The sequence below is a fragment of the Chiloscyllium plagiosum genome, chromosome 35, assembly GCF_004010195.1.
Source record: "Chiloscyllium plagiosum isolate BGI_BamShark_2017 chromosome 35, ASM401019v2, whole genome shotgun sequence".
In the NCBI taxonomy this organism is placed as follows: Eukaryota; Metazoa; Chordata; class Chondrichthyes; order Orectolobiformes; family Hemiscylliidae; genus Chiloscyllium; species Chiloscyllium plagiosum.
Window position 1 is genome coordinate 11,360,174 of NC_057744.1, and position 18,700 is coordinate 11,378,873.

An 18,700-nucleotide genomic window follows, 5' to 3' on the forward strand; every position below is an offset into this window, starting at 1 on the left:
ACAGAGACAGAGGCACAGACAGAGAGCGCAAGAGAGACAGACAGACAGAGCACGAGAGAGCGAGACAGAGAGCGCGAGAGAAAGAGAGAGACAGACAGACAGACAGAGTGCGAGAGAGAGAGACAGACAGAGAGCGCGAGAGAGAGAGCCAGAGTGAGACAGCATGCGCGTGAGACACAAAACACTCATGCGAGAGAGAAAGAGTGCACGAGTGAAAGAGAGTGAGAAAAAAACATCACTCACCTTACCAAGAATAGCTCATGTGGTGTCCTAAGTGATTGCGCATTTCATTCCAGTGGCCTATGCTACAGTTTAAATAAAGCAAATCTCCTCAAACCACTCAGTGAAAAACCGTACAACCAAGGTATAAGTAGTTCATTTCATTGCAAACACAGACAGAGCCTGTCACCTTACGTTATGCTAGTGTATTTTTGTCACACTTGCATTCAGGTATATTTTTACTGGATCCCTGATCATCCAAGTGTTTACTTTTCAAGTGCCCCCAGGTTCTGATTGTCTGAGCCCACAGGCCTCACAAAACTGTAAAATAAAAATCATGAGTCCAGCCCCATACTCCGGCTGGCAGTGTTCAGTGACTGAACCTCTTCTGCCTTCCTGAACCTCAAACAAATAAAGCATTAAGCCTAAATATGCACTCATTTGTGTTGGTTCTGGAGGAATGACAAGTAAAGAATGCACAGGAAATGGAGGGCAGCATTCTGTAAATGAATAGCAAGTCCTCTATTATCTCTCACAGGCAGGATGTCAGCAATTCCCAGCCAGGGGGAAAAAGATTTGCAGGCCAGAATGCAATGGAATCAGTGGCATTCCCTGCCAGACCATTAACATATTAAATCCTGCCACTGAGCCTTTATTAACATGATGATGTAACTGAGGAAGCTCCCAGGCTTGAATAAATCAGCATTTTATTTTGCCAAGAATTTAGCTTGGAACATTGGCAAAATTGAACTTCAAACATGGATATTTATGCTTGCATTCCTTTTAGCCTTCTCTATAATTAACAGTCATTTTTGTTTAGTTTAAAAGTAGACGTGCTTGTTCGCACGTCATGCTGGGTCAACCAGCTGAAATATGGGATAATTATGAAAGAAAATCATGAAACTGCAGGAGAGTCACAAAGTTTCATTTTAAAGTGAAGATGATTTTTTTAAAACGTATTGAAAGAAAGCAGCTTGTCCTGTTCATATGCCGACTAATTGAGATACAAGGGAGCAAACCTGTGGGGGAGAAACAAATGTAATTTTTTTTTATTAAAGCCTTCGTCATTTACAATTTTTGAACTCAGTGCCAGGAGTCTGATCACCAGCATGTTTATGCTAATTTCCCCTCCTTCTGTGTGCTGGGAGACTCAGATTGGGATTGTAGTCCCATGGTTGCTGGCACTGATGTTGGCACTTCAGCCAAGTCACCAGTTTCCATCCTTGGCACCAAACAACGCGCATTTAAGACAGCAGTTTGATCAGTGAGCATCACAATATTCTCAGATGTGGAAGCCAATGCAAACATGGAGGATCCCAAGACTTGCCTGACCCAGTAGTCTGGGTGCCAGCATTGCCAGTCTACACCTCTCATCGTTGCACACCACAAATTGCCTTGCCATTGACTTTCTTGGTGGCTAGCTTTTTATTTTAAGAAACAAAAACAAATGATGAAATGCTTCGTTTCGGGGATGATGGCGACAGGCTGCAAAGCTGGTTGAGCCTGCTTAAGATTTCATTCACACTGGGGAGCCCCAGGCAGCTGAACCCCCCATGCTTGTTTCAGCCAGCCATGTATTGATTAAGGCTCAATACAGCATGTACACTTACAGCTCAGGGTTTCAACTGCCCAAGATTCAAGTAACTGGTCTCCTAAACCAGACAATACAGACTATTACTGGCCACATTTAAAGTGATTTCTTAATCTTATCAGCCCAGCGCTGATGGGGAGAACGCAGAATATTAAGTGCAGTAGAAGCAGGATTTTCCAAACAATACTTCTAATAAAAAATGCAATTTTGGGCAAGTCGGGCTGAATATCAAAACTCCTTGAAGGTTCAATTATCCACAATAATTTAGGTGTTTTTTTTGGTCCAGTCATAAAATCCATAGAACCACAGAATCCTTAGTGTGAAAATAGGCCATTTGGCCCAACAAGTCAACACCGACACAGCAAACAGTATCCCACCCAGACCCATTCACTGACTCTATCCCTCTCACCTGCATTACCCATGCTAACCCACACATCCCTGAACACCATGGGTAATTTAGCATGGCCAATCCACCTAACTTGCTCATTTTTGGACTGTGTGAGGAAACCAGAACACCCTGAGGAAACTCACGCAGACATGGGGAGAACGTGCACACTCCACACAGACAGACAGACTGGAATCGAATCTGGATCCCTGGCACGGAGAGGGCAGCAGTGCTAACCACTGAACCACCATGTCACCCTTTCTTTTATGTCTTTTGAGTATCAAGCATCATTAGCTATAGGACAGTGTGGATAAATAACTCAACACTAAGCCTCTGCCAATGCAGCATTAGAGCTCCCTGAAAACTGACAGATATTTCACACCTCTGGTGCTCAGGTGTTCACCACATGGGGAGGTGTACTGCCACCCCATGGTGTGGATTAAACATTGCGCCAATTTGCAGGTTATCTTTTTCCCAGCACAGAGAAAGATAAAACACATTTCCCTTAGCCAGGCATTGTTGCACATTAACACAAATCCCACAATCTCAACTTTATTGAGATGACATCTGGTTAGTAGGACATCAGTGATATAAAAATAGAGCAAATTAATAAGTCATTTTTGTTTCCCTCAGTCCAAGCACAATCTACTTAAATTAGAACCTCACCTGATCTGGAGCTATAAGGGATTCACAGTTAAAACTTCATTCTGAGCAGCTGAATGGCACAATTAGTAAGCAGCAAAATTATGCACAGATTAGGAGGAGTTAAAAACACAGGCCTACCTCCTACAGACACACCAATATTAGACTACACAGCTGTGGACTAATAACACAAGCAGAGTGTGCATCAAAACATTGTGCTGTTTCTGAAAATAATAAATGTCATCCAAAGTGGCAAAACAAGCCTTAGAGTGAGACGGTCAGGTGCTGCCCCTGGTTTAGTTTCATTTTGGGAAAGGCCAACAGAACAATTGGTGTCATGCACTCAAAGTAAATAGGGACTAATGCAATAACACTGCAAGTCAACAGCCCTCTCTCCCTGGCATAGCTAAAATGCAACAACAAGATGGTATCAGTGTGGCGTGGTTAAATCTGTGTCAACTGACGCAATAACTGTAATCCTCAATCACAAAGATTACCAGCAACTCCACCTAACTCTATTTTGTTTCAAAGAAAAGAATACACTGCACAAAAACAGCTGACTTTAAATCAAACTATAATGAATGGATTTATTCAAATACTAAGATGTTGCTATTGACTACCAACCATCTTATAATTCCCTTGCCAGATGTTTGCCCATTCAACAAATGGCATGATGAATGGCAAGATTGTTTATTCTTGACACTGGCTCACTGTATCACTGACAAATGTGCATATTAATAACGTTATTAATAGCTAATTTCAGAAAATTCCAGAAAGAAATGCTGATCCTCAAATCCTGATGAAAGTTTGACTTTCCATGCTGTCAGTTTTAGAACATTCAAAGCTTGTTTTTGTTTCCTGACAAGATGGGGGATGAGGCAGTAAAGAGTTAGCTTGGCTGGTTAATATTTCTAGTTAGCTGTACTTTAGAATAATTCCCAAAAATCCAACATAAAGAGTCATTTTATCTTTTTAACAAGGAGGCCACGAATTTGTAAATGGTTACCCATCCCCATTTTATTTCAATTAACAAGCTGTAGCTACACACTAAGCTGTGAAACAAAACTAAGCTTGGTGCAATGACTATTAAGGTATCCAAGATCTTCACTATGATTCTATCAACAAACATTTTATCATGACCAATAGGTCCATAAGCCAGTAATTTAGCCCAATGCTTCTGACATTAACAAAGGAATAAAAGCAATATGCAAAGTCTGGAAGATCGTTTTCCAAGAAAAGGAGTCTTATTGTATAAAGATATTTGGTTTAGCCTGACTAAATATTAGAAATTTTTTCACCAGAAATCAGCAGCGTACTTTTACAGCCACACCAGTTTGCATCTTGGGTAACATTGCACATTTTTATTGTCCCTTTTGGGGCTCAATGGGACTATTGTTATCAAATTTAATAGGTTATTCATCATCCTGTTGAACACTTCTTTCATGGTTATGTTCTGAAGAGGGGCTTGAATGCTGAACTGCTAGTTCAGAGGCAGAGGTACTACCAACTGAAACACAAGATCCCCAAATTAGGCCAGTGATCCATTTTCTGTGCACATTGTGGAATGAATCTTGACGACAGAGGCAGCTTTTGGCCTTCGTAGTGGGTGCCATGTCATTGTAATCCAGTATGAAGACAAATTTTAAGAGTTTCTAACACTGGGTGAGAGCAAGAGTCCTGGTCAGATATTTAGCAACAATAAATGTAGCTAGCTATCTGTAGATGGCAAGCCTGTCCTTTTGTGTTTGGACAGAGAGCAAAGCAAGTTGCTGGTGCAACTTAGAACAGGCAGCCAATACAAATACAGTATTTATACTGTAATGATAACTTCAGAAACCTTGAGTACAAAATAGAAAGATTAATTTTATTTAAAATTAATTTCCATTAACTTCTTAAGGGCCAAAGCAAAGTTTTACAATCAATAATTCCAGATAAACAATAAATAAAAATTAGACATAATGGTAAAATACTGCACTGATCATTAGATTATGTCTTTACATAATCAAGATTCAGATTTATTAATTGGACAGATGAGAGACAGATATGGGGTTATTCTAAATCCTGTTATCTTGCATTTTAATTCAATTAGTTGCTTTGAGTTCTTTAGCTGACAGCCACTGTAAGATTTGTCTGTTTGAAACAAGTAGCAAAGGGTTCATTAGTGATCTCCAGCAAGGAAGCAGAGCTGATCACATCTATTCTTGAGTAACTCCAGCTCACAGCTATGCAAAGTATTTAAGCAACTATGGTCATTAGGGCCAAGAATGACTTTGCACGGCCTTTTCTGAATCTTCAATGGCTCGATCTTGCTACTTTGTGATTTAATTAAATATGGACAATTTGAGAGATAGGATAAAACTGAAAGTCTAAGAAATCAAGATGAAGAGGAGGAACTCTATACTTATGAACCAGAAAAAGAGAAATTCCTGGTATTTGGGTGCATCTGAGCCAACCTCCCCCTCCAAGGCTTGTCTTACCACAAAACAAAGTAACTAAATAAACATCAAGTTTTACCAACCGTGAGCTGATGGTTCTGTCGTCGGCGATGTAGCTACACACAGGGAACAGATGATTTGAGGAAGGGAAGAAACAGTAGGAGCATCATGCACAGGGATGGGAAAAATGGAATAGAAACGTAAACAAGCATTCAAGATATTCCATGACAACAAGCAACAATTAGATTGTTAAAAAATTTCTGAACAAGTAGGGTGGGGTCAAGGGTGGGGGGACCTTAAAGCTGTAAATAAAAAGAAGCCAGAGAATGATCATCTCATCTTAAAAAGACTCAGTCACATGGTACACTAAACTGCAGTTGTCAAGGCAACAATGATTAATAATGGTTGCAATGATTACATTAAAACCAGCTGAACAGCACAAACATTGGATCAAATCACTTCTCATTCAACAGCTAAAATGCAGCCCTTTCATTTAATGGAGGAGAGCGCAAGAATGTACATCTATGGGCATTTCCTCAACTTCTTTGGTCTCTTCACATGGCGTTTCAATAGAAGATAATGGTTGGAATTAAATTGACTGGTAGATTACAAATTCAGTACATTACAGACCAGAATGGGGAGGAGGTGGAATAACACATTTTCTAGTTGTAAAAGTTTAATAACTTTAAAGCAGATGTTCCTAAACAGTTAAGTGAATTGTTTAAAAATACTTGTCTCCTGAATGCATTAGATTTTAAAAATAAGCAGCATTTTTAAAAATAGTTTGATGCACTTTCAACTTCAGTGCTGTCTCCCTCGAATTAGGAGGAAGTGGAATAGTTTGGGTCACAACATTGTTCCAAAGCACATTTTGGATTTTATCCCTTCTAATTTGATGCTATCCTGAAGATTTTATCCATCAATTCCTCCTGAGTGACTTGTCCTACTTGCTGAAATGGCCAAAACGTGACACTTGCTATCTTAAACCTGTTCTCCCTTCCAATCACATTGCTTCATTTAAAAAAGTATAAACTTTTACATTAGGGAAAAAGAAATCCATTTAAACACTACTTTGAACAATAACAAATTGCAGCTTTAATTCAATGAGGCAGATGCTGACTCAGATCAATTTTAGACCGGCTGGTTAGATAAAGTTTCTTCAGCTATGGGATTACAAATTGATGGAACAGTTATTCAATGCTGGGTTGGCACTATGATCCATATAGATTTCAAGTATACACATAAATCGTTCTTTAAAAACTAGGTTATAGATGACTTTTTACAGTTACAGCTACAAATTCTAAGTGTCAATTAACTTTACTGGGGAAATTTAACAAATTTGGAACAGGTCCAAGGTGAATATAGTCTAAAGAGACATCCCAGAAAATAAATAACGAACCAATCTTTCAGTTTCTTACAACTGGAATGGTTTCTCTATCAATCTGGTCTACAAGAGGTTGAAGAAAGGGGAGGCAGGAGCTAAGTTCCAGTAGGACATTGGGTGCTGGCACCCAGGACAGTATCAAGGGTTGAGACAGAGTGAAGGTGGGACTTGTGTTTGAGTGTGCATTTTTGGTAGGAAAGATGATGATTTAAGTTTTCTGCCTGGATGAAGACCACAAAAGGAGGAGATAGTGGTTACTGTCTGCCCAGTTAACCTACGGAGGAATAGCATTTAACATGTTAAACCGATCCCACTATTCAATAACGTCTTGGCTAGTGAACTGCTTCCACATCCCTGCCTTTGCTCCCTTCCCCTTCGTTTCAATTTTAGAGAATTAACAATTGATTCAGCATCATGTGTCATTTGCAGATGAAAATTTTCAACCTTTTTCTGTATTGTAGCATTTTCTTCTTTCATTTCTGGAAGGTCTGGTCCAAATTTCTAGATAGCGTTCTCTTGTCCAGATTTTCCAACAGCAGAAATACCTACCCTCTGTTACCATTAATGTATTGAAATTTTCAATCAAATCAAATCACATCATTATCTTCTAAATTCCAGGGAATACAAATCTATTTTACATTGTTCCACCTGTTTTATATCTCTTACCGAGTCCAGGCATCAATCTAGCTAATCAAGACAGTGCACTACCTCCAAGACTTTGTTTTATTCTCAAGCCATACAGACAATGGTCCACCCTCTGCTGATTCAGTGCAGACTGTAGCATGTCCAGTTAGGTCAAGAACACTCTGATTCCCATTCTTATACCTTGCTGAAAAATAGCCCTTTCCCCCAACCAACCACTAATACCAGCTGGATAGAAAAGACCTGACATTAGTTACACCAACTGGCCTGAAGTTATTTCTTCCATATATGTATCGCAGGAGTTTACATTTAGAGTGATGTTATCTAAATAATACCTCAGGTTGTAGGCATAGGTCAAATTATCTAACAGATCTAGCAAGAGAAAGGGAAACATTACTAGTGCATCTGTCCTAGTTAAATGCAGCAGTCCTTTGACTGTGAGTTAGCAATGTGGTAATGCTAAATACATTAATTCACCTGAAGTAGTATCGCTTGTTGGTTAAGTGGAACTGTTAAGAGTACTTTTCTTGGGGAAAAAAAATTCGATGTGACGACCATGGAGTGTGTTCAGGCGAGCCATATTAATACTTGTATGGCATAGTCCTAGTGAGCAGTTCCAAAGCATAGGAAAATGGTCAAGGAATTTGTAAAAGGTCTTGGGGTGATAATAAGCAAGAAGGTCAATTGCTCAACTGTAATAAACACAGAAAATGCTCATAATCTTCTCAATAGTGATTAATAAAAATAATACCTCTGTGCAAACTAGGAAAATCTCTCTGAAGTTTAGTGGATAAGGAATAATTCAGAAAACACATACCCAACGTTTAGTGGAAAAGGAGTGAAATAGCTAATGTTTTCAACAGTCAGAATCCAAGTAGAAAATAAGTTGTGCCAGGGAGAGCTGGTTTGGATGTATAATGTCAAAGGGGGCAAGAATAAAACTTGTATTCCCCAAAACAGTGAGACTTTACAAAGTAGTGACTAATACTAACTTAATTTACAATCTTCACAGGTACTTAGTTTGGTTTCAAGAAACTCACTTGCCAAAAGTGAGAAGGCATGAAATCAATCAGGTAAGGTGAAAACTGGAATTACTTTTGGATAACTAACTGATGATAAATCAGGACCAATTGTTAATTGCTCAGTGATGCTATGACCAACTGATATTTACCTTGGAAGCAGGAAATAAAATGCAGTGAGAAGAGGAAGATACGGAATTGACTGATCTGTTAGTATCCTGTTTGTTTTTTTTTAAAAAGGTTGAAATGCACAAAAATTGTGCAAATTTTACTGAATATTTATCTGGTTTGATAAAGTCTCTGGAAAGCTATTCTTAAATCATACGTAATATTATGACGTGCCGCACATTGCAAAAGCTTTGCATGGTAATGCATTTTAAAACAATGCTTTTAATAGTATTGTCTTTCCTAATAGATTGTAGCAACATTTATTGAGAATGCAATATATTGGTTCTCATTTTGAATGCATACCCAAGATAAAGATTTTTTTAAAAAGGAGTATAGCATTAAGGTGAAAGCTAATTTGTGCCTGTGTGCATATCTATTACAGTGCTTGCATTTTCAACATCAGTTCATTAAGTAGCAGTAATACTGATTATATTGGATTGATTGCAGAAAACCTTAATCATCAGACACAGCTGATTCAAACATTTTAAATGAGAAGTGAATATATGGGAATTGAGGGACAGAATATTGTGAATCTAAGTTGCTCTCAACTAAATTTAAAACCTATGAAAAATAGTACCTTGCTTGAGGTATAGTTAATGGAATCATCCTTAGTGGTTAGCCAATGACTGATTGAGAAGTCACATGGCAACAAAGTCAACAATGTGCATTCAGAAGGAGACACATACAGCCGTTTTTTCTGATACAGAATAACAATTGGTAGTGTGCTGATACTATGGCTCTAAGAGGTATATTTTGCATTTTTTTAAAAATGTAGAATGTTTGAGACAGAGGTGCTAAGCAGTCTGCTCAAAGGCCAATAAAGTAAACACCTTGAGAGGTCTTACGGTTTAAAAAAAAATTAAGTTGAAACAATAGAAGCAGCCTGAGTGGGTGGGGTCAAGCTCCCACAGAACCAGGGTTTTTTTCTCATGTTTTAATCCTCAGTAGTAGTCACTAGGGTCTTAAAGCTGAATGTGGAAGTTCTTATTCCTCTCCTTGTTATAGCTAAAGCAGTCTTCCTGCTGCTAAAAATGCTTGAGACAATCTATTTTACTGAATTTGCATTTGCCAAGAATGTATTTATGGCATGTTACTATATTGGAACAGTTAATTATTTATAGTTTATATATATTATTTTGTTAAGCATTTCAATAGTTACATTTCTTTTATGTTTATCTGTAATTAAAATACAGTGTATGAATAAAATGCATTTTGTTTGAAGCCTGGTAACTTGGCCAATCAAATTGCATCCAATATAATGCTTTACACATACCATTTCAATTAAGAAAAAGTTAAGGCCTATTCTATCATAATATATTTAGTCTGAGTTTGGTCTGGGCCATAATAATAGGTGGTAGAGTAAGAACACTTCAGAAACTCTGGGTATGTGTGTATTGGGCCAAATGCTGGCAAATTGGACTAGATTCATTTAGGGTATCTGGTTGGCGTGATTGAGTTGGACCGAAGGATTTATTTTTGTGCTGTATATCTGTGACTCTCTACGAAAGACTAAAAGAAACAAAAATGTCTGAAAAGACTAAGTTTCAGGCCTGACCTCTTCAACAGACAGTATAAAATAGCTGGAGATTATGTGGGTGGTATCAGCCACAATTTCTACTCCTGATGGCCATCTTTTAACCTCAGTTCACTGGGGCCACCTCTAGAATATCAATTTGCTTGTTCACTCAGTATGTGTCTGAGCATTTCTGGCATTTTCTGTACTTGTTTCACACTTTCATATCTGCAGTATCCTGCTTTTCACCATTCTTGGAATTTTTCACCTGGAAGGGACACTTGCTTTGTATCATTGTCACGTGGCTTTGGCTGACTGGCAGTGAAGCAATTCTGTAGAGTAATCATGTACAATTCCATATGGTAGCAACTTTTGCAACTGATTCAAGGCATTATCTACTGTAGAACTATACTGTAGGGAAAAGGTACATTGGAATCCTAGACTTTACAGGGTTAAAGCCAGAATGCTGCTTGAGGACAACAGTTACCCTTTGTGTGCACTGACTTTAGTTTGGGGAGAGAGCTTAAGAGTGGAGATGGTTTGTGGGGAATTCAGTTACATCTTCCATTCTGCATCACCATCATTTGATACCCACAGTAAAGCATCCAGGGCTTGAGTAAGGATTTGATGATGCCTCCCATGTGCGAACAGTTTGCTAATTCTCGTATCAATGATTATGCAGGGAGAATAGTTATTGAGGGAGATGGGTATTTTTTTTTCTGGTGCCAAAACAAGTTAGTGTCAAAGTTAGGGGTTGAAGCCAATGATGGGCAAAAGATTCCATGATTCCTACAAGATTTGGTTTTGTGTCAGATTTTCTTTAAACTTAGATGGATGAAGTGAATACACCTGTACTTGCAAGGTAAAACATGTCTCTCTGCTGTCATTCACTCAAGTTATTAATATCATCAATGCTATATATTGCTACTTACTAGCTGTGACAGATTTCTCATCAGCTATCTACAGATGAGCTCAAACTTACCTAAATTTTGTGTGTTAAAAACGTCTTTTTACTTTGACAGTCTAAAGAGTGGCAGTAAAGTTGTATCTTTCTGTACGATTGAACTGATTAAGCTATGATTTGGACAAGTTAATGCATTATTCAGATTTGCCTATTTTTTCCCCTCCAGAACAAGCTTAGAAATTTCAAATATATCTGATTAGCTAGTTCCCAAAATCCTTATTATTTCAATGTAATTTGAAGCTAGCTTAGAATGTTAATTTGAAGAACATGGTTAACATGCAAGATACTCCATCTGGATTTGATGAAAGATCGTTTGCTTTTCTTAAGAAAAAAAATCAGCTGGGAGAGGGAAACAGCAACAGTAAAAACAGACTTATGTTGTGGGGACCAAGCACACTTACTGGAGAAAATACCATGTGTGACCTGATCAGATTGATAGTACAATCTAAAGTATGCTCCTCGAAGATCACTGAAGTGTACAGATAGGAATAAGATTTTTAAAAGATGGTCACTTAACAGATTTCCAATGAAGCAAACGACCTGCCAGGCAGTTTAAATTGCATTAAAACATGAAAAAACAATTCCAGGTCTGAAGGATAGTGGTTGGGCCAATTTATTTGGGGAAGCTGCAAAATATTCAGTGAGCATATGAGAAATTCTGCTTAAAGAAACATTTATTAAATAGAAATTACTTTCCATGCATCATTTGCTAAATTAGAACAAGTAGTTTTCACAACCGGATGACATTTTATAAAACATTCTTCTGCTCTGTTCAATGTAATGGGTGAGGTAATATTTGCATTCCCAAGAAAAATTTAATTAAAAAAGATTTTGGAATAACTTAGCATGCTGTATTTGGTTATTTCAAAACTACCAAAATAATGAGATAAATTGCTAACTTATACAATTCTAGGCATGAAAATCTATCCTAAATATTAATTCTCTCTCCTTAAAAATTATTTGTTTTTTTTTGAAACAGCCTAGATTTAAAAGAACATAATTTGCTTGGCTTAATTTATTAATGAAATAAATTTCAAACAAATTAAATCTGAACTACAATTATTAACCAGGTGTGAACAGAATTTGTACCAATTGCATTGTCTATACAATTCATGCCTCGTTAGAAAGTGTTTCATGCAGCATTACAGAGTTAGACCCAGAAATAGTCATGCAACGATACTGCAAGAATCCATAAACTAGAACAGCAGGCTCTCTGTACTGATCACAGGTATGGGGAATAGGATTGTTGTATTGGCATTTGAGTTTTAAATAGGAATTCCATTAATAACCCAACCATACAGCATTATTAATTGCAAAACCATTAATGAGGATGCCTTTAAGCATTGAATAATGAGCTGCATTTAAATTTTCTTTTAAAAAAAAGAGAATACATCACATTTGTCCTCAATGCGTCAATAAAATGGAAAATCTTGCTCTTTGACCAACCCTTTCACGAAAAATGAATAGCATCTTCATCATCGGCTCTTGTACACACCATGCACTTGAAACAGAGGTTTTTTATTTCCTTACTTTTTTTGGCTTGTTCATAGGAACTATTCTTTGTATTATAATCTGAGAACATTTTACCAGTATCTGGATTTGAGATCAAGGTTATTGTTTTGAACAAAGCTGGAAGAATTCACTGTTTGACTGAATTGAGAACTTCTAGTTTGACAAAGGACCATCAACTATATGATACCTATTATTACAAACAATCTACTGGATTGAATGCTTCAATAGTCAAACCAATGACAATCGTCAAAAGCTATGATCCCACATTGTTTTAGTCACCCAAGAACCTTTTTGAAGAGGGAACATTATGAGTTGCTTCTTCAGCATAATGGAGAATTAATGAAAAAGAATTCTTCCAACTTTGTTTCCAAGTTGCGGTAAGTACATTCTTCAGATGTATGAAATTTTTAAAAAGTTTGATCCATTTCATATCAAGTCCTTGAACTTAAGTAAGGAAACAGTAGGGAACCTGGTTCCAGGATTCTGCCAATGCCACTGGAGGTGGCTAGAAAGGAAGCTGTTCATGGCACATCAAGTGCAGTCTTCCTCCTCGTCTGATGTACCTACCTCACACTTGGTAACTCACCATCGCAGCAACCTAGACTGGGACCTGCAGGAGTGAATTGATGTTCTCTTGCTATGACACAATGCACCAGTTCATGACCACGCTCTGCTGCACCCACACATCAATCTGCAGCACAGTTAAGGCATTATTTTGTCAGCACCACTGCTTGCATAAGTAGTGGTTTCAACAGATCCTGATTAATGGAACATTATATGAGAGGCAGCCCATGTTGAACTTGTAAGTTTTCAACCAAAAGACTCACAATTCTGAATCCTATTATTCTCAACACAAGGACACTGAATGAATGTGCCATAAATCAAAAGCAATTTATTATGACAAGTTTTTTTTAAAAAAAGAAAAGGTATGTTTTACAACCCCATCCAATCTCGGACCAACAAAATTGTGTAGTGTTTTGTGGCTGCAAAAATAACCACTCCTCGCTGAAGAGTGCTTTGACAGTTTGATTTTCATAGACACGAGTAAGTCGCTGGCAATCTTAAAAAGCACAAAATTATCCTGTCATAACATTCTTGATCATAATGAAGTGGGTGACAAGGACAAATAAGTCAATGCATATCCTGTAGGATCTTGTAAGTGATAATCAGATGAGAAACAGAAAAGCTGGTCAGAATTTGAAATGTGAGGCAGGATTTTCTATAGGATAAGAGAAAACGGAAGCAACACAATGCTGCAGCACTGTGCCTGCCCATAATAAACACCGAGAATTTATGCTGGCTACAAGAATTGGACAAGTACAGCAGTTTGTGTTGAAACAGCGAGGGAATCAATTTTAGAAATTGCCCTCACTGATTACCATGAATATCTATGGCTTGAGAAAGCAAATCAGGAAGTTAATTCAAATTGATCTTGTTGTAACTGGTCGTTGAAAACATTGAAGAAAATGCCAAATAACTGGTGAATTTTTTTCCCCTGGAAAAAAGTCATTTTCAAATGTAGTACTTCAGTCCAATGGCAATAAGAATTTATTGCAAGATCTCACAGATCATCAGAGCTTCAGGAGGTAATAATGATCGCCGTGCAAACAGTGTACTCTTTCCATGAAACGGGAAATCACTTCAGAAAAAAAAGTTTCATTCTCTGTGCAGTGATGAGAATATAACTTTTTTTAAAAAAAAAATCATTAATGATCCCAGGATGTTTGCCATGATCTCCTATTATACTGCATTCCTGTTTCTGGTTTACCCATGTTGATTCAAGGGGAAAATGCTGCACAAATACCTTAACCAAAAAGACAGGTCACAAAATAGTTCTAAGTTTTTCTTAATGCAACGAAAATACTGTCATTCAACCTAACAGCCTCATATTTCCATGCACTTGTTACAATCCCCACAGTAACAGATAACCTCTAAAAACCAATCTGAATTTTCAGTGACCTCTGCATTTTCATTCAAGCTTTCAAGCTTTAAGACTTGCTGAAATATCCAAACTAAAAGCGACAGTGGGTAATTTAAACTCTAATCTACAATAAAGATCCTCTAGTTAACTGATGAATTAATCAAAAATCTTCCTCCACAGATGTACTGTGCCCTGTCCCGCAAATAGACACATCATTTTCCATGAACAATATCCAAAGTTATTTTCTGCTCTCAAAAGCTTCTTTCCTTATTCATTCATCAGCAGGATTATATCTGATCCACAAATTGACTTTCATAGCAAAGGCTACACCACTCCCTCCAGCCAAAGATAGGCAAATCTTCCAACTTCAGTTAAATTCTCATTAACTTTGATTCATTCATTGGAGTGAAAAATCCCATTTGTATCTTGTGGTTGAGAACAATAGAGACTAGCTGCTTTTATTTCTCTGCTACCTCACTTTCTCCCAAATGTCACCCAGTTATAGGAAGGATATTATTAAGCCGGACAGGATTCAGAAGAGAATTATCAGGATGTTGCGGGTATGGAAGCTTTAAGTTATAAGGAGAGGCTGGATAGGCTGGGACCCCTTTCACTGAAGTGTAGGAGATCGAGAGGCGATGTTAAAGTTTGTAAAATCATGATAGATACTGGTTAATGGTAGTTTTCCTGAGGAAGTGGTGAATGTGGGTACAGTTACAATATTTAAAAGACACGTGGGTAAGTACATGAATAGGAAAAGTTGAGAAGGATATGGGCCAGGTGGGACTAGTTTAGTTTGAGATTAGATTAGATTACTTACCTTGTGGAAACAGGCTCTTCGGCCCAACAAGTCCACACCGACCCGCCGAAGCGCAACCCACCCAGACCCATTCCCCTACATTTACCCTTTATCTAACACTACGGGCAATTTAGCATGGCCAATTCACCTAACCAGCACATTTTTGGATTGTGGGAGGAAACCGGAGCACCCGGAGGAAACCCACGCAGTCACGGGGAGAATGCGCAAACTCCACACAGGTGGAGTTCCTGAGGTGGGAATTGAACCCGGGTCTTTGGCGCTGAGGCAGCAGTGCTAACCACTGTGCCACCGTGCCACCCACTTATGTTCAGCATGGACTGGTTTCACCAAAATGTCCATTTCCCTGTTGTCTGACGGTCTCCAGATTAACCAATTTGTGAAGTTCATTGCTATCTTAAGGGTAATCCTGTAACCTGATCCCTCAAAGCTGTCAACATTGTATCCAAGTATGAATGTGAATCAGCTATCTGTTAGGCACCCATGATCGCACTTGAATTTATGTGGACCTTTCAGAGTAAAAGGTTTACAAAACCTGATATCTGTAACACCTCTGTGGACATGGAGGTTAACTATCTAGCCAGGTACACCACAGATGCCTTTGTCACAATGGCAGTATTCAGAGAAGGTCATTCGATCTCCTTCACTACCTAATACATCTTAAATTAAACAAATTCATAATCTTTAGAGGAAATGTGAGATGAAGGTTAAACAGGAAGAAGTGACCATACAGTGATTCGGGCAAAGGGATTTTCAATTCTACAAAGGCTGCATCAACAGTAGAGTTTACTGAAGCAGGACAAATTTGGCAGATACAGAAACTTGCATTGGGTCACTAATAATTTACGCTAACCAATCAAGGGCCTGTGAGACCACTTTGACATTTCAGTGCCTTACAAAGTAACATTAGAAGTAATACTTCTAGAGAAATCTAGTCTCCAAAAAGAGAGGATAAAATAAAATTTGAGATATTGAAGATTTAAACTCCCTTCTACATACCCACTGCACATTCCCTCCTCCCCCAACCTCAAAGCCTGGTTGCAGATAACCACCATGTTGTTCCTCTGACAGTGATCAGCAATGGTATGGGACATTCTTAGACAATAATAAAACATTCATAAAAGATGTTGTATAACATCTGATCTGTGTCTGGCACATAAGAACCTTGAATTCCTGAACTGAGACACAGAAATTGTCTTTATCTTCCACATTTGTTGACAAAGAAGGGGGACTGAACACGCCCGGAGGGGTGAGGGGGGGAAGAAGAGAGGGGTAGAGAGACAAATGAGTAGTTGTTGCATCATGAACAACTTAAACTCAAGCTTGATTTCACTTATTTCCAAACTCTTGATTTATTTTGGCCTCCTTGTTACTCAACCAACCCTTGGTGTTGGCCAACTGTGCAAAGATTAGATTTTTACCTACCCTTCATTTTCTTTTATTCATTTGTGGGATGTGTGCATCACTGGCTAGCCCAGCATTTATTGCCAGTCTCTAATTGCCCTTGAGGTGGTTGAGGGTCAGCTGCCTTCTTGAACCGCTACAGTCAATTTCGTGGAGATAGACCCATAACACCACTGGAAACAGTTCCAGAATTTTGACACACAGAGTGTGGATTAAGTTTTTACTTTGTATATACTTTGTGACTAAACTGTGATAAAGATTGATTCACAATGACAACTTACAATAGGAAATTGGATAAACACTTGAAGGGAGACACAGACTAGGTAATGAGGAAAGCACAGATTTCTCTTTCAAAGAGCCAGCACAAGCAGGATGGACCAAATGGCTACCTTCTGTGCTGTAAGATTCTTTGAAGGTGGATGCTATATTGGTGACTTTAAAAGTAATTATTGTATACACAAGCTTAAATAAGTATACCAATTGCAAGTGAATGGCAACAATTGTGATAGCTTAGACAAGCAACCCTTCAAAGATTAAATAATTGACAAAGATCAATTTTAACGTATACAGTTAATAGCTTTCCATAATTGTTCTCTATTCAGATATAGACCACAGTTCCCTTTTCAATGGTTTCCTAATGTGAACTCATCAAGGGCATCAGATAGCAATTGTGTTAAAGGCTATCAGCCTAGATTATATATAAATACACAGGCTGAACATGCATGAACTGGGCAAAATGCTCCCTAAATGGAAGAAACTCTTTTGTAGATTTTGCACTGAAGGGGAACACTAAAAACATTTAACAAATCTGATGTTGTGAATTTTCAAAAGCATCATATTCATCACAAGAGACTTGAGAACATTTATATATCACAGCATAAAAAGGACAGTAGCAACATGGATAGAGCATTAGCTAAGTTACAGGAAACAGTGAGTAATAATCAATGGATCGTTTTTTTTTTTTTTTTAGATTACTTAGATTAGATTACTTACAGTGTGGAAACAGGCCCTTCGGCCCAACAAGTCCACACCGACCCGCCGAAGCGCAACCCACCCATACCCCTACATTTACCCCTTACCTAACACTACGGGCAATTTAGCATGGCCAATTCACCTGACCTGCACATCTTTGGACTGTGGGAGGAAACCGGAGCACCCGGAGGAAACCCACGCAGACACGGGGAGGACGTGCAAACTCCACACAGTCAGTCGCCTGAGGCGGGAATTGAACCCAGGTCTCTGGCGCTGTGAGGCAGCAGTGCTAACCACTGTGCCACCGTGCCGCCCTTTGGCACTGGAGGAAGGTTTGTTGTAGAGTTTTCTAAGGATGGCTCTGGGTCCCTTGCTTTTTCTGATATATATTAATGATCTGGATCTTGGTATACAGAGGACAATTTCAAAACTTGCATGGGAGGGGTACAGTGTGGAACCTGAAAAGGACATTGGCAAGTCAGTGGAATGGGAAGATAGGCGACAGGTGCAGTTCAACATAGAGGAGAAGAGTCAGGGGTAGGGGTAAAAGTAGGGGAATGGGTTTGGGTGGGTTACTCTTCGGAGGGTCAGTGTGGACTTGTTGGGTGGAAGGGCCTGTTTCCACACTGTAAGGAATCTAATCTACCCAGGAAGAACATTGAAAGACAACATAAAATAGAGGGTACAATTCTAAAAGGGATGCAGGATCAGAAGGACATATATATGTGCGGAAATAATTGAAGACGGCCAGCCAAGTGGAGAGAGCAGTTAATAAAGCATGCAGTGTCCTTGTTTTTATTAATAAGTGCATTGAGTAGAAGAGCTGAAAAATGTGTTGCTGGAAAAACGCAGCAGGTCAGGCAGCATCCAAGGAACAGGAGAATCGATGTTTCGGGCATAAGCCCTTCTTCAGGATTGAGGAAAGTGTGTCCAGCAGGCTAAGATAAAAGGTAGGGAGGAGGGACTTGGGGGAGGGGCTTTGGAAATGCGATAGGTGGAGGGAGGTCAAGGTGAGGGTGATAGGCCGGAGTGGGGTGGGGGCGGAGAGGTCAGGAAGATGATTGCAGGTTAGGAAGGCGGTGCTGAGTTCGAGGGATTTGACTGAGACAAGG

The 18,700-nt window shown here is 38.7% G+C and overlaps 1 protein-coding gene across 5 annotated transcripts in view; it reads right to left on the reverse strand.

Annotated features, from left to right (window-relative positions):
- cadm1a (cell adhesion molecule 1a) overlaps window positions 1-18,700 on the reverse strand; it is a 399,217-nt gene that overhangs the window by 24,729 nt on the left and 355,788 nt on the right. For 3 of the 5 annotated variants that reach the window (XM_043676690.1, XM_043676688.1, XM_043676687.1), the window contains one exon: window positions 5,356-5,388. The exons of the other annotated variants lie outside the window; for them this stretch is intronic. In XM_043676690.1, the coding sequence (XP_043532625.1) occupies window positions 5,356-5,388 (33 nt within the window). The remainder of the gene's footprint in view (window positions 1-5,355; window positions 5,389-18,700) is intronic. 5 annotated transcript variants of the gene reach the window in all.